The sequence below is a fragment of the Electrona antarctica genome (genome assembly GCF_951216825.1).
Source record: "Electrona antarctica genome assembly, chromosome: 22".
NCBI classification, from domain to species: Eukaryota; Metazoa; Chordata; class Actinopteri; order Myctophiformes; family Myctophidae; genus Electrona; species Electrona antarctica.
Window position 1 is genome coordinate 11,897,904 of NC_136805.1, and position 15,558 is coordinate 11,913,461.

Below are 15,558 nucleotides of genomic sequence, written 5' to 3' on the forward strand. Positions count from 1 at the left end.
GTGTTAACGCCCGCTGCAGATGGCCATTAAGACATGTTCATCGGTTAACAATGAGACTCGTTCCCCTTAGGGTTCCTCGGTCACCCCCCCCCCCCCCCCTCCACACAGAATAGCGTGTGCGGAGAAAATTGAGGCTGGCTCTTATCTCTGCCCACAGCTGGGCCCATTGGGGGCCCCTGCAGGCCCCCAGGGGCCGAGAGCTGCTGTCACCGTGCTGCTGGGCTGCAGGGAAGGTTTTCTGAGGAGCCGGGGGGCAGGGGGATTGGGGGGGGGGGTCACATACAGTACAACTGTCACACCATTGTATATGTGCATGAAGACACTGACCGTGTCACACACGCACGCACGAAATACACGCACACATTGTACATGTAAGACTGTGGATCATTACACGCAGAATTACTCACACACATACACACTTATCGAAACAAAGTGTTTTTCATAGAACTGAAGAAAACAACATGATTAATAAAAAACCACACACACACACACACACACACACACACACACACACACACACACACACACACACACACACACACACACACACACACACACACACACACACACACACACACACACACACACACACACACACACACACACACACACACACACACACACACACACACACACACACACACACACAGGGAGGGCAGAACGCTGACATTGCTATGAGCTAAATCCTTTAGGTCTACCCTGCAGCCAAAGGTGATCTACTTAACAGTCTGACGTTTTACTTATAGGCTGTTATAGTCTAGACACTAGGGACCCGAAATATTCTCAAATATTCACAGTCTCAAGTGAAATGCTCCCATTGTAAGCCTTCTTTACTCCTCATACTTTAGTCTAGGACGTTCGTTCATATCCAGATAGGATAAATTAATTATCGATAAATTATCGAACACTGAACTTAAAATTACGATTTTATCAAGTCGTAAACTCTGAGCCACATAACCGATGACTGGAAGAAAGATTTCTCTGCAGATTTACATTTTATGGCCAAATTAACATTTTTATGAAGTCAAGATAGAGTTGTTCTGTCGGTGTGAATCAATGTGCTGCAGTTTTGTCTTGGCAAGTCTTTTTACACACATAATATATGGAAGGGAATAATGATGTCTTGCATTTGATGCAAGACATCATAAGAATTTCAGTAAGAATTTGTAGACATAATCTGAATGTATAAATCCCTTTTGTTTGTTGTTTTGTTGTTTGTATGTTTGCTGAGGTTATCTGTTGTGAATGTATTAACATACATGCTTTTGGGATAGCATTAGTGGTTCCCAAACGTCGTTGCTTTTGCAGAAGAGTGGTGAAGCTAATAACATTTTAATATGGCCTGCTCAGGAGGTGATCATTTTGTTGGATTATTGATGTTGTGTAAACACAATGAGTTTTTATTTAATCCCCTGTCCCTCGATCACTGCTGTGTAAACAGTACTGTCTTTCTGTTTGGATGGCTTCTATTATGATTCAACAGAGAGGAGAGAGTTTCTATTATGATTCAACAGAGAGGAAAGAGTTTATTATGATTCAACAGAGAGGGGGAAAGAGTTTCCAACCCGTATGAAAAACGACTGAATAACCCATTTGACCTGAGATCAGATTCTAAAAATGTCTTCTACATCCTGACAGTTTTCTGAAAAAGCTATGTTTCTATGTCAGTCGTTCTTCGATTTTTCAAAAATAGCAGACCTACAAGCTCGTAGCGCGCCACTCGGTGGCGCGCTATGAGCTTGTAGATCTGCTATTTTTCAATAGCTAAAGCATAACATAATGCTAACACCTAAAGGGGTTCCCGCCCAAAATGGGATAAGCCACCAAGGACTGCCGGAATGCCATAGCTAATACAACATTATGAATTATGAAGATGAGAATGCTTAAAAATAGAAAAGTTAGAGAACAGCCCATTTTCATTCACAGCAATGCTGTGCTTTCCGTGTCAGAATCACATTCGGGGGAAATAGTCAATCCATGGGGGACCGTTTTGTTCAATGCTACAGTATGTGGTTAATTGAATGATGTAGGTGAAAATAAGATTCATCAGGTCCCTTAGCAAGGTAGACGGTTGTGAATATATACAGTATGCTTATTAAATGCAGTTTTTTCACATTTATTTTAGCCACATGCACAAGTAATTATATAAAGTAATTAAACCCCCTGCTGAAACTTTGGCATTTTATAGCAGTATAAGGGCCAAGTTTTCATAATCTTGCAGAACCAAGCATGCATGTCTGATATCGGATAAGTCTGATATCTTTGAGTCTTGTATGTTATGAAGATACAGGCATAGAGCCTAATCCTGGCATGGCTTCATTGGTTTGAATCTGGTTGGTTGAGCTATTTTCAGCGTCGGGTGCTCTGCCACACGGCATGGAGATACGGAACCATGGTGTGGGGACTTTAGAATCTGGTTTGGGAGTGTGGTGAAAACTGGCAAGCACGGTCAAAGGCATGTGCCCTGCTGCTAGCAACAGATTCTCATGGAGGCCTGTTGTTCTGACTGGACTTCATCCAGCACGATTCCATTAATTGCAGCCGTTTGAGCTCATTTCTTGACAAAGTAATGCCAATCGTGTCCATATTTTAACTTTGTGTTTTTTTAAATTAATGTCCTACTTTAGACTTAGATAGCATTTGAAACAGACTTATAGCATGTCATAGACAGCACAATAATTGCATTGTATGTAGTCATAGCACTTAGTATATATGTACAGCATAGTATAGCATGTATAGTTTATATGTATAGTGTCATTATATAGATATGTTCTAGTTACGTTCTTAGCTTACGCATGTTTCTTGATAAATGCATTTTACATATGTGATGTATTCCCATGCTTTTTTGTTCTTGCTTAATGTAAGTCGCTCTGGATTAAGAGCGTCTGCTAAAGGCCTAAATTGTAAATTTTAAATTGATCATAATACAGCATCACACAAAAGCATCAAAAGTAGCATATCGATCTACAAGCTCGAAGCAAGGTGGGAAGCAACATGTTTTGAGCCTGTCGATCTGCTACTTTCGCTATTTTTTTTATTTGAATCCTGAAAATTAACCGTTTTGCACATATAAGATTTACACAAATACACACCCCACAGAGACGATAAAGGACTATAATAGCTAGCTACTACGTATACCAGTGACACTGGGCTGGGCATTTTGAGGAGACAGAAGAAGTAGCTGTGGGGAAGAGGAGGACGACAAATGAGAAATACAGGGGAGTCTGTCACAGAGCTGGCACTAGCCTGGCAGGCTGTTTTTTTTGCCAACGGCTGATTCCGTCTGGCTTTAGCCAGGCTAAGCTGGCACGACCATATTAATTTAAAACCTTAAAAAAATATTTTTGAAATCGAGTCTCTCTAATCCACACAGCACAATGCCTGATGCATATTTTGCATCATCCAGGGCTCGGGAAAACACTGGAAAACCATAGCATGACTTTACACCAGGGGTGCACACACATTTATGACGTGAGATCTACTTTCAAAATGACCAGCTCAACAAGATCTACCCACTGAAAAAATAAGTGTACCATTGCTGAAAATAGTTTAAATATATAATGTACCTGGGGGGGCTTTGGAATAGGGAGGGTGGAGAAATTATGACAGGCAGTTTCTGCTGTCCCCCCCGTATTTAACTTAAACGCCCAATGCATTCTCAATGGCAATAGCACAAACTTTGGCATGCTACTAGTCCTACATACTTACACCTAGAAACCCCATTCAAACCTATTTAGGTTCATCTTACGGTGGACATGTTTGCCTGAAAAGAAATCTTTGAAATGTTTCATAGTTTTAGAAATAGTGCTTTCAAATTTGAGAAATTCACAATGGGGCTCAATGGTAGATATTGGCACGTCAAAAAAAGCACTTTCACCTAGAAACTCCATTCACACTTTTTATAATTCAGTTTACTGTGGAGACACATGCTGGAACTTTTTGCTTTGAAATGATTTGTAGTTTCGGAGTTATTTAACTTAAACGCCCAATGCATTCTCAACGATGATTAGGGCAATCACCAGGCTTACATGTGAGGGAGATTTCGAACCAGTGTCAAATATTTTGTTATGAAGCTCATAACGTTGTGAGTGAGCTTGTAGATTGGCTATTTTCGAGTTGCCGAAGTATAAGGGTTAAGGTGGTTAAACAAATTGTAGTGCTATACCTTCAAGACCTTTGACTTTCAGTAGACGACCACACTCAAGCACACTCCAACTCCAATTCCTATACGAACCAGGGTATCTGGCCCTACAGCTCAGATGCCTCTGTACTGTGTAAGACTCACCACACCCATACCCCTTTGGTTTAAGCTACTAGCTTCCTTAGACCACCTTAAGTTCTAATCAGACACCACTGTGGCGGGTCCTAGTCCTAGGTTTTTGTTCTAATTTAGCTGTGGACCGCCTCAAGGGCCCCTGGGGGTTCCCCCACATCCCTTTGAGAATCACTGCTCTAGCATGTGCTGAACATACGTAGTGACCCAGTGCTGTAATGGTAACTTTGAAACCTGGATCTCCACCATTTTGTTTTCATCAACCTCTGGCGTGTTTGACATAATTTGTCTCGCACTGTAGATTTCACCATTTCTGGCGAACAGTGGCGACAGCCATTAATTAACCGCCATATGGTTGTGTTTGCATACCCACTCAGAGAGGTGTGTAGCTCCTAAACTCCAAAGCCAAGCTCTTTTCAAAACTGTCCATGGTTAAAGGACAACTTTATTTTTTTTCAACCAAGGTTCATGTTTTAGGTTGTTATTAGAGAAAGTAAAAGATGAGTGTTTTTTTTTTCATTCGCTGCCGTCTTTCGTTTTAGCGATTTTAGCTATTTTTGACAGGGGGGGCGGGGGCATTCGAACATGGGGCTAAATATGTATTTTTTTACACAATTTTATAGTGATTTATTTTTGTATTATTTACTATAGTCCTACTAGACCCCAAGAAATTACATCTGGCTACAAAAGATCACTGAATGTGAAGGGGGTGACAAACTGACCTGTTGAGCCATACAACACAGTATGGCAGCCCCCTATAGTACCCCCCTTCACATTCAGTAGATCCTGTGATCTTTTGCGGCCAGATGTAATTTCCTGGGGTCTAGTAGGACTATAGTAAATAATACAAAAAATAAATCGCTATAACATTTTGTAAAAAAATACATATTTAGCCCCATGTTCGAATGCCCCCGCCCCCCTGTCAAAAATAGCTAAAATCGCTAAAACGAAAGAAAAAATGAACACTCATCTTTTACTTTCTCTAATAACAACCCAAAAAACTAAAGTTGTCCTTTAAGTACGAATTGCTGGCGGCAGATTGTGGAAATAAAATATAAAGCATGCGCACGTTGAATGTCTCACCAATCGCACACAATACAAAATAAAAATCTATCCATCTACACCAGTTAATAGTATTTATGTCATCCTTAACATGTCCTATAAACTGTGATCGAGGATAAGAATGTGTATGAATGTTGCCATTTCTCTATTGATATTAATAACACACGTCTGCTTTGGTAAAACAAGAATCTATCAAGACTGACTGCCGGCTCTTACAGGAAGTCACAGACAGTCATTGCATACTGGGGTGGAAGTAGGGGGCGTGGCCATGAATTCTGTCTATATTATGATACGATACGTTTTTTTTCTGTTTACATAACGATATGGTTAGATTTTTTTAATTAAAATCCATACAGTTACTATATTGTTACACCCTAGTAATTGGCAACCCACCTGAACATGCATTTTCTGTTTATTAAAGAGCTGAAGATGAGGAGGCTCCCGTTACTGAATAGTGAATACTGCAACAATTACTATATCAATATAGAGCATTAACTGTTTGATATAACTTAAATTGTCTTTACGTGACACATTGCGTGAAGATCATCTGTTGTCAGCAAGCAAAACCGCCATGCATACCAGTAGTATTATAACGATAATAAATACAACACATATCGAGGGACCCTATATACTTGAACAAAAATAGCCTATCTACAAGCTCATATAGAGGTTAATGTTCGCAAAATGTTCACACATTTTCAGGAAATAGAGAAGATGCATTGCGATGCATTGTGAGCTTACATCCACTCGTTTCTGAAATAGTATAGTGACATGCCCAAAACAGGGATACTGTACCAAGATTAGTGCGTTTAATTAATTACGGACGGATGCTGGGGTTCAAGTGGTTAATTACGGTAATCAATCAATCACTTGAACTCCAGCATCCATCCGTATTCTGGGGAAAACGTTTGCTGAATATGGCCGATCGACAAGCTCGCCACCCGGCTATATTCAACGAAGATATTTAATGTAGAGCAAAAACAGAAAATACACTAGTATAGAGGAACTCCGGTCAACCATATGGGGTTTAAATGGTTAACTTGACATAACATTAAATGCTGTCTGATGCGAGCAGAGGAGCAAGGAGGCCAACAGGGACATCTGGGGTCAGCTGTGTGACATGTGGCTTTAGATACCATCAGCGTGTCTCAGCAGCCAAAGAATAAAAAGGTTATCAGTGACAAGGTGTGAAAAGGTTGGAACAGCGGTGAATGCAAGCCCGTAAGTTTTATGTCCTCTCTCGACAGAGAGGGGTAATTGCAATTGTAACATCCGGAATTCGAGCCCGGTTGACCGAAAATGTTAACGCTCACGAAGAGGAAATCTGCCCTTAGGAAGGGGAGGTATTGGGCTTATGTGCTTCAGGCAGGGCTACTTGTCAACAAGTAGGTGCCCTACACACGACACCAGGGTCTACATTTCTCAGTGGACCAGTAGGGAGACCACCTCCCACAACTGTAGAAGTACTAGATATATTGTACGTAATAACATACTATACCATACAGATTGGTTAAAATAGCATTTTACCGTACATGTTAAAAATAAGATTAAAGTTTTTAAAAAGTGGCATTTTTAGGGTGCAGTTCTATTTCTTACAACAGTTGACACTGCTGAAATTATCTCACCTTTTAGGTGGGTGACTGGGTGTTAGTTTGTCTGTTCCTTTGTCGTGTTTCTCTCACTAACGTCTGTCTCACTTCTACACAGGTGTTGTCATCAAAGTACCTTTTCTGCTCTTTCACTTTAACCACTTAAGCACTGTACTGTATATGTCGGCATACAATGAATAGCGAAGATAGCCGATCTTAAAGCTCAAAACACGTGGACCTAGATAGACGTGTCTATTTTCAAAATATATATATTTTATAAATGTAGCACTTGGGTGGCGCAGTGGTAAAGTACCTACCTAAAGTCTAGGGGTACGATTCCAGTGTTGTCGAGTGTCTATATGAACACAATCGGTCCGTGTTCTGTTCGGGAGAGGGAAGCCGGGTGGGGAGAGTGGTATTTGTCACTGCACGTACTCCTACAGGCTGGTATAGTGTTTGGATGCTCTACTGTACATCTTCCCGGTGGGGGCTCCTCACTGGCAGGTGAGCCAGTAGGCTACAAAAGCAGTGACAACCCACAGACATGTTTTTTTTTTAATGTTTGCCTAAATGGACAATAGCAGGTTGAAAATGGATAAAAAAAGCTTGGCAGCAGCTGTTGTGTCGTGTTTAGTTTACAATCTTTGATGATTTACTTTGGTGGAGGAGAAGTAGGCCTACATATTCCATTTCCGTGGCTTTATTGATTAGTTTAGTTTTCCGTCTGTTTTGATTCGTTTAGGGAGAAACGCTGACTCTGACAGACCACTGTGTGGTCAACTCTGGATTCTCCTCTCTTGTGTTTGTAATAGGCTGGACGTCTCCCGTTGGTGTAGCTTTATTCGTTCAAGTTATATTAAAGTAATTATTTTATTGATTTGAATCTCTGGTCGCTTTTTTATTGGTGTCAATTAGACCGGAGTCCCCTCTATAGTCAAAATCTTTACTGACTCACAATGTGTCACAAGTTGAGCTTGTATCTGAGCTGCTACAGTATTTTTGCTGGATGTTCGCCCCAGAATAGGGACGCTAGTGTTCATGGAGTTAATGGTGAGGCCGTAACAGTGGTCTAAGTTCCTTGGGCTCTGGATGTTCCGGGGACTCCCACATGGACCCCCCCAGGACCGCCAAATGGTAACTCTGTCATTTCTCGACCGCTTCGGACGGGCGGCAGCTCATCGGAACCGGACCGGCCCCTTGGGATGTTCCCCGCACAGTAGACTACAATACAGTACAGAGCACAGTAGAGTACAGCAACTTTAACAATAAATGTATAGTTGCACCGCTCAGCTCACACAGGTGTGATTTTTTATAGTGTATGAAGGTGGCTGTCGAAGCCCTTTCAAGATATACCTTTTAAGAAATGCATATACATATCTAATGCTATAGAAATAAGTTCATCATTATGTTTGGGAGTGAATATTTTCAGTATCACTCAAAAATATATATCTGATCTGACCCTGTTCCTGAGTAGTTAGTCTCTGTGTTGGTTTCATGCTTCAAAGCAATGAATGTTTTAAAACTGAAAACAGACCCTAATAAGCTACATGTCCCTGTGCGCGCACGATGTGATTGAGCCACCGCCGCCCGTCGTGCCCCAGTGCTTTGAGCTCTGGAGAGCGCTTCTAAAAACTCATTAAGAGTGACTGACTCACTGACTAAGCAAGCTACAGCATAATTGTACACATATCAATTACGCAATAACACTGCCGACTTTTACTATAATGTTTACATCCCTATTCACTGTGTGAAAATCAGACCTGGCTTGGTTGGAAAGTAATTGCGCGAACAGACAACTCATTCAGATGAAACGAGGCTTACTGGAGGATATCAGGCCGTATTGACAGAGGAATAGACGTGAGCATCCCATGGCATTTGTGTACGAGGAGCCACAACCTCCCCTGAGGTGCCAGAAGGTACAAAACAAGCGACACCAGTCATGCAGAAACTACACTGCTGCCTGATGCTGACATCGACCACAATTGTTTACGGTTCTACAACAACTCAAGCGCGGCTGGAGCTCTAAATGTGGCAGGTTTGCCTGCATCCCAGAGTCCCTGACAGCATTAATATAAATCTATTCTACACTACACTTTTTTTCCCAGTTATTTCCCACGAGCGATGTAGCTGTACGGTGAAGTACAGTATGTATAAATTAGGCTTCAGTAAAACAGAATTATCCTCACTGTGGTGTGGTCACAGAACAGAGAAAACAAGCCACTAGTAGAGCTCAGTTTCTCATCACCACATCCGGGTTCATGCAGGTGATGCAGACACAAACATACCATATACTGTATATTTGTTGTCCTAATACTAATCTGCTTTGTCCCCATTTCATATGGTTAAATTCATTCAGTAACTGTGCGAAGGCAAGGCTATTGTCAATTGCATTACTACAACTAGTAAATAATTTCATAAGAAAGCAAGAAGAAGAAGCAAGTAGCCTGACAAAGACATTGATAAATTAAATAGACATCGAATATGGCTCAGGGTAACTGTATTTGCCAGTACACCTGTGTACTTACGGGTGCCATCAAAGCGGGTGGCGATGGTGTCCAGAAAGGTGTTCTGGGGGGCCAGAAGGCCCTTCATCACAGGCATCTTGACCCAGATGTGGGGTGGCCGGCCAGTGGTCACACCATCCTAGAAGCACAGCGGGGGGCTTCGGAGGGGTCCCAGCGGGTCGCAGGGGGACGTGGGGGTAACAGTGCAACACCAAGCAGGGGACACACATCTAAAAGTCCCTCTCCACGCACCGTGTCCTCGAAGTAGGACAATCGACCCTGGGAAGAGTAAGATATGGAAGTCCAACAACGCAGGGGTTTGAGAACGATTTGGGTAGCCTAGAAGGGCAGCCTGTAGAGCAGGAAAGGGGTGTCGCTCATCAGCCTCCCCATCAGCTATACGGATCGGCCAGGAGACTCCGGGCCTTCCTAATGTCCAGGACGGAGGACGGAGGTGTCACGTCGGGTCGCCCGAGCAGCTGCTGATCTCCTCCCTTCAGCTGGAGAGATCAGCTCATCACAACAGGCTGTGGGAGAAGTTATCCTTTAAGTCCACCACACTTCCCATTCATCACAGGCAAAAAAGGGGACAAATAAGAAAAAGAGAAAGAGAGCACAGTATTTTGTCTTTCTGTGGAAGTCTGTGTACGTCACGACTCCCTGTCTCTGTTCTGTCAAAGATGTAAAGACTGATTCAGAGGAGTTACATCTTCTTCTTAAGCTTTATGGCTCTGCCTCGCTGTCCTCCGCTCCGCTACTCTCTCTCTCTCTCTCTCTCTCTCTCTCTCTCTCGCTCTCCCACCCTCCCTCTCTCTCTCTCTCCCCCTCGCGCTCTCTGTCTCTCCTGCCATCTACTCCTTCGACAGCTCAGCCAATGAGATCCCAGGGTTGTGCACGTTGGCATTCTCTATAGAAACCTGTTCTCATCTGAGAGGGGAGGGGACCAGAGGGGCGGGGAGGGGAGAGAGCAAAGGAAAGATGAAAAGGGCAGGGGTAGCGGGGGCAGGGGAGGGGGTGGCGAGTCCTTTTCGGAGCTGCTGACAGCGCTATCGCACCCCTCAGTGCAAGTATCAGACTATGGGTTTTGTATGAAATGTCCAGCGACGGGGGAAAAGATGGATTACCTGTACTGTTGATCAATGCGAGGTATTGTGCTTAGTGTGACTGCATCCTATTGTCCTGTAGAGTAGTGAGGGGAATCCAAGTTGGGAATCTGGAGGAGGGAAAGATGGGTTAGCTTTAAAAGACACTGCTGTGTTTTAACACACATGTACGATACCATGCATGAACTATGTACAATACCATATGCTTGAACTATACCATGCATGCGCTTTATGATGCATGAATTATACCATGCATGAGCTATATCATGCATAAACCATACCATGCATGAACTATACCCCTAGGCATGAGATATACCATAAACAAACTATGTATACCATGTATGTCGTTTAGCGTGCATGAATTATACCTAGGGATGTCCCGAATCCCGATCAAGTTTTTTTTGCTCCCGATTCGATTCCGATCATTTGATTTTGAATATCTGCCAATACCTATTTTTCCCGATCAGATATTTATATTTTTATAAATCACAACAGTACAATATCGAAAATCACAGACAATATCCAGTCTAATAACATGATATGGATAGAATATTGATACTAGGAACCGATCATGTTTTTTTGCTACCGGTCCCATTCCGATCATTTGAAAATGACGTGATCGGCCCAGATTTACGATAACGTGATCGGATCGGGCCGGACTACCCTAATTATACCATACATGTAGTGTATATGCACTATACCATGCATGTAGTGTATATGCACTATACCATGCATGCATTATGTCACGATGAATGAACTACCAGTGGTTCCAAAATGTTTTCATGTCAAGGACCCCCAAATGGACACCAATTAGCCTGCGGACCCCCATTTGAAGAGATATGTCAGGGACCCCCATAAGAGAAGATTTGTTCAGTTCTAGCAGTGATTCTCAACCCGTTTAATTTCAAGGACCCCCAGTTTGACATGCATTAGTCTACGGACCCCCATTTAATGGCCTTTCTATCTCTGAGACCCACAAAGTATATTGTAAAATCAAAGTAAATTTAACTCTGAGAGTGTACAAATGGAACCAAATGGAACCAATTGTACACTCTGAGTTACAGACCCATAAGGTTCAAGGTTCAAGTTTATTTAGTGTCCCCGAAGGGCAAATTGGGTTGCAGCATAGACGTACATTAAACAATGAGACAGTACACATAAACAAACAGTTCACATAGCAGATCATACCAAAGTACAAAGGTGCACGTAACCAATAAAGTGCAGGCGTTAAAGTGCTATGCGATAGTCATAAAAGTGCGAGTGCAAGGGTTAATTTGGTTCCAAACTATCATTTAGCTGGGGACCCCTTGGAACTCCCTCAAGTACCCCTGGGGGTCCCCGGACCCCACTTTGGGAAGTATATACTATACCATGCATGAACCATGTACTGTATGTACAGTACTGTACTATACTATACTATGCATGCCAGTGATGAATTGAATACACAGGACCACAATGGAAACAAGCCCCTAAGACTTTTTGTGTTAAATCCTTTTAACAATGTTTGTAAAATCGTACCTCTGTACTATTGGCAAACTGTTAATAAAGCATTAAATCAATCAAAATGAACCATGTATGTGTTACACCATGCATACAATATATTAACAATATATTAACACAGTGAATAATATGTTTTATGTGGAAAAAAACTTGTGTAATTATAATGTACCACCAGAAGGTCAAAGCGGAATAAAATATGTATCATAATACATTTTTAAAGTACTGTAAGAAGAGTGCACATACAATATTAAGAAGCTGCTGAGACCAATATTAAGAAGCTGCTGAGACCCACATGCAGTAACAGGTTCCTCTGGCAATAAGAAGGCACCGTTTTCTGTCGCAAGATGGCTTCCAACGTGAGGAATAAGGTATAGCTGCCAATCTTAAAATACCATTCCTAATTTCCTCTAGACTACAGAGGATGTTTCTATAACTTAACTCACTGGACCATTCATTCATTCAGGCTTTCTGGAAGAATTAGGGCCCTGGAATAAAAGCTGCTGAGAGCGGATTAAAAGGATTTACCGGGAGATGTTTTGCTAAACACACCAAACTAACATTGTGTCTTAATTCACTCCCACCCAAGCAGAACATAACAGCTTAGAGAAGACAAGCGATGGGAACACACAGGTTCCGTTATTCCCTCCAATTTACAATGAAGGCTCCGGGTCGTTCTAATCTCCATGAGAGAAAAAAGGCTATTGTTGACTATTTTCATTATTGTAAAGATTGTGTAGCCAGGTTTGCTTTACGTAGAGACAGGAAACATGGCATGCAACACATCAGGCCTGTGCACTAAACAAAGAGGTGTGATGGTGGTTATAGCATGAAAGCAGATTAACCGTGTATAGATGATGTAGTATTTAAACAACGTAAACACACATGCAAATGCAAACCTAAAACAAACTATAACATATGTATTCATGCTAAAGTTGCATAAAATAATATGTATAAGAATAACAGGTTAAAAAAATGTCGAATTAATAGGTTTAGGTTAGTTGCCGAGGAGAACATTTAAACAATAAAAGATAGACGATAAGAAATGCAATTCGTATATGAATAAGCCAGCCCTGCAACACAGACAGATCTATGCAGTAATCTCCGGTACAACCTGCTATATTCCTGATTCTAAATTGTAAGACTAAGATTAATGGAAGGAATGGAGAGTGGTGAGGTACTGTAGCATATGTGTGAGTACCAGAGTGTTAATTTAACTGTAAAAATGTACACCAAATGCATTCATACACAAATTGGATGACAAAAGCTGTTTATGGTATACTGTAGGTATAGTTTACCACCACTCCAGCTGGAAATGTATGGGATTAATTGCAAACTGTGAGGGCAGAGGCCAGGCCAAGCAGCAGCAGATGTTGGCCAGATTCAAGATTTGTATCTTTACATCTTCTTCTACAAGAGTAAAATTATTAGATTTTGTTTCCTCAGCTTTGTAGCAGCAATAATAAACAATAATAACTACCAACATAAATAGTTATTTGATTACCGGCCGGCAAGACTGTTCGCTGTGTCATTTCCCCTGCTCTCTATCTGGCTTTCCTAGCTGTGTCTCTCTCTCACACACAAATGCTCAAGTCAATACAATAAATAAAGTAGTAAATAATAGGGCAGTCATATGATTACAATTTTTAATCAGATTAATCACATCTTAAAAATGAATTAATCATGATTAATCACCATTCAAACTATGTCCAAAATATGCCACGTTTTCCTTGTTGTGGAAATGGAAATGACAGAAACTGGATATATTTGTTTTAACATACCTATGTAGTATTCTGTTTATTTATTATAACAAATCCAGTGTGGTAGGATCATAGGATAGTGTTATTCTTCTTATTAACACATAAAACCACAAGAGGAACAGAACAGAACTTGAACTGTTTGCATGAGGGTTTGGAACAGTACTCGACTGAATAGTCTCTGAATCTAGCCTACACTAGGCTCTGTGGTTCATCCATATACAATTTTCAGTTTACAGAACTTAAATAATAAACTATATGCCCTCAGGCAAAGACAAAAAAAGAGGAGCTCCATTACTTTTTGACACAGAGCATCAATATAAATAAGATTAAGGCAAACATTGGAACATTCTTTCTGTAACAGACAATACAGTATTTTTTTTAAGCAAACCACCTTTTTATAACCAAAAGAACATGGCCAACCCAACATGGCCTACACATTAGTGTAGTTCTCATCGGGCCTGAAAATGAAAGCCCGGCCATACCCTACCCTAACAATTACCATAATGGTAGGCCTGAAAACCCGAAAAGGCCTGAGTGAAAGAGAGAGAGAGAGAGAAAAGACACTATATGGCCATTGGCCGTGGCGCCCGGTGCCGTGTTTCAATTGTTATACAGAGTGAGTGACAGAGAGAATGGACTTATAGTTGCCGAAATAAAGGATTTATGTAACTCACGTTGGTTGGCTGTTAATCTTCCATTTCCACCACTCTAATGGATTCCAGGGGTGAGTATCTCTGACTCTGAAGTAGCAGCTCCCTTTAATTCCTCTGAACTGATGCAGTTATGTCCACTGTACAGTCACCATTCGCAAAGTGCAACTTTTTCATCATTCACCGTTGTGCAACAGTCCCGAACAGAGCTACAAAGTTATCAATATTGTTATCAACTGCCAATTTAGGTCAGGGAGGACATTAGGTTATTATTCACCGCAACCAGCTGGGTTTAATGAGACAGTAGTGCATCATGAAACCCTGACGTGTCCAAACAAGCTATCGTGCGATGATCTTATAAAACATGTTTACATATGGCTAAGAAAATGTCTGATGCTGAGCAGCTCATTTGGTTTGCAAACCAGAGCACAGCCAGCAATAGCAACAAGTTACTAGTTAGTAAGTAGCAACAACAGCCACCAGCACCAGAGCAGCAGCATGAAACAGCCAGTGCACAGCGCTGTGCTCCCCCTCCTCCAGACAGTCACATAGTCATAGTAAGTGAATCACCAAGACTGTGCATCCGTTAATTGCGTTAAGTATTTTAAGGCAATTCATTAACGTCGTTAACGCGATAATTTTGACAGCCTTACCAAAACAAATCTTAAAAAGGCATACTGGAGTAATTGGACGCAGTTGATCACCATAATCAATTGATATAAAAAAGGCGTGAAAAGGCATCACCGGGGGGAGGTACATACGAAAATAGGCGTCAAAAGGCGCAATTGGCGATGGGTGAGTTAACCTGACCTCATTCAATGTTGTTCCTCTGGCCGCAGGTGTCACTGAAGGTTGGTACTGTATGTGCCCGTTTGCTCCCAGCACCACCCCAGTGGGCTCTGCTTTCTATAAGGGTTCTGTTTAGCCACCCTTTTTTCCTTTTGAAACCAAAATGTCTGGGTACGCGAGGCTACCATCCACCCAACCAAACACAAAAAGGAAACCCACACCCAGAGGATAAACACAGGTGTTACCAATGGTACTAATTGACCACTTGAACCCCAAGTGGTTAAGGCTCTAGTCTACATGGTACAATACCATTCAGGTCATACAGTCAGGG

The 15,558-nt window shown here is 41.7% G+C and overlaps 1 protein-coding gene across 1 annotated transcript in view; it reads right to left on the bottom strand.

Annotated features, from left to right (window-relative positions):
- Positions 1-15,558, bottom strand: part of LOC306915731 (voltage-gated delayed rectifier potassium channel KCNH4-like) — a 111,051-nt gene that overhangs the window by 88,985 nt on the left and 6,508 nt on the right. The window contains exons 4-5 of the mRNA XM_079493304.1: positions 10,553-10,641; positions 9,450-9,955 (exon numbers count right to left, since the gene is read on the bottom strand). Of these exons, the coding sequence (XP_079349430.1) occupies positions 9,450-9,525 (76 nt within the window). The 5' untranslated portion in view covers positions 9,526-9,955; positions 10,553-10,641. The remainder of the gene's footprint in view (positions 1-9,449; positions 9,956-10,552; positions 10,642-15,558) is intronic.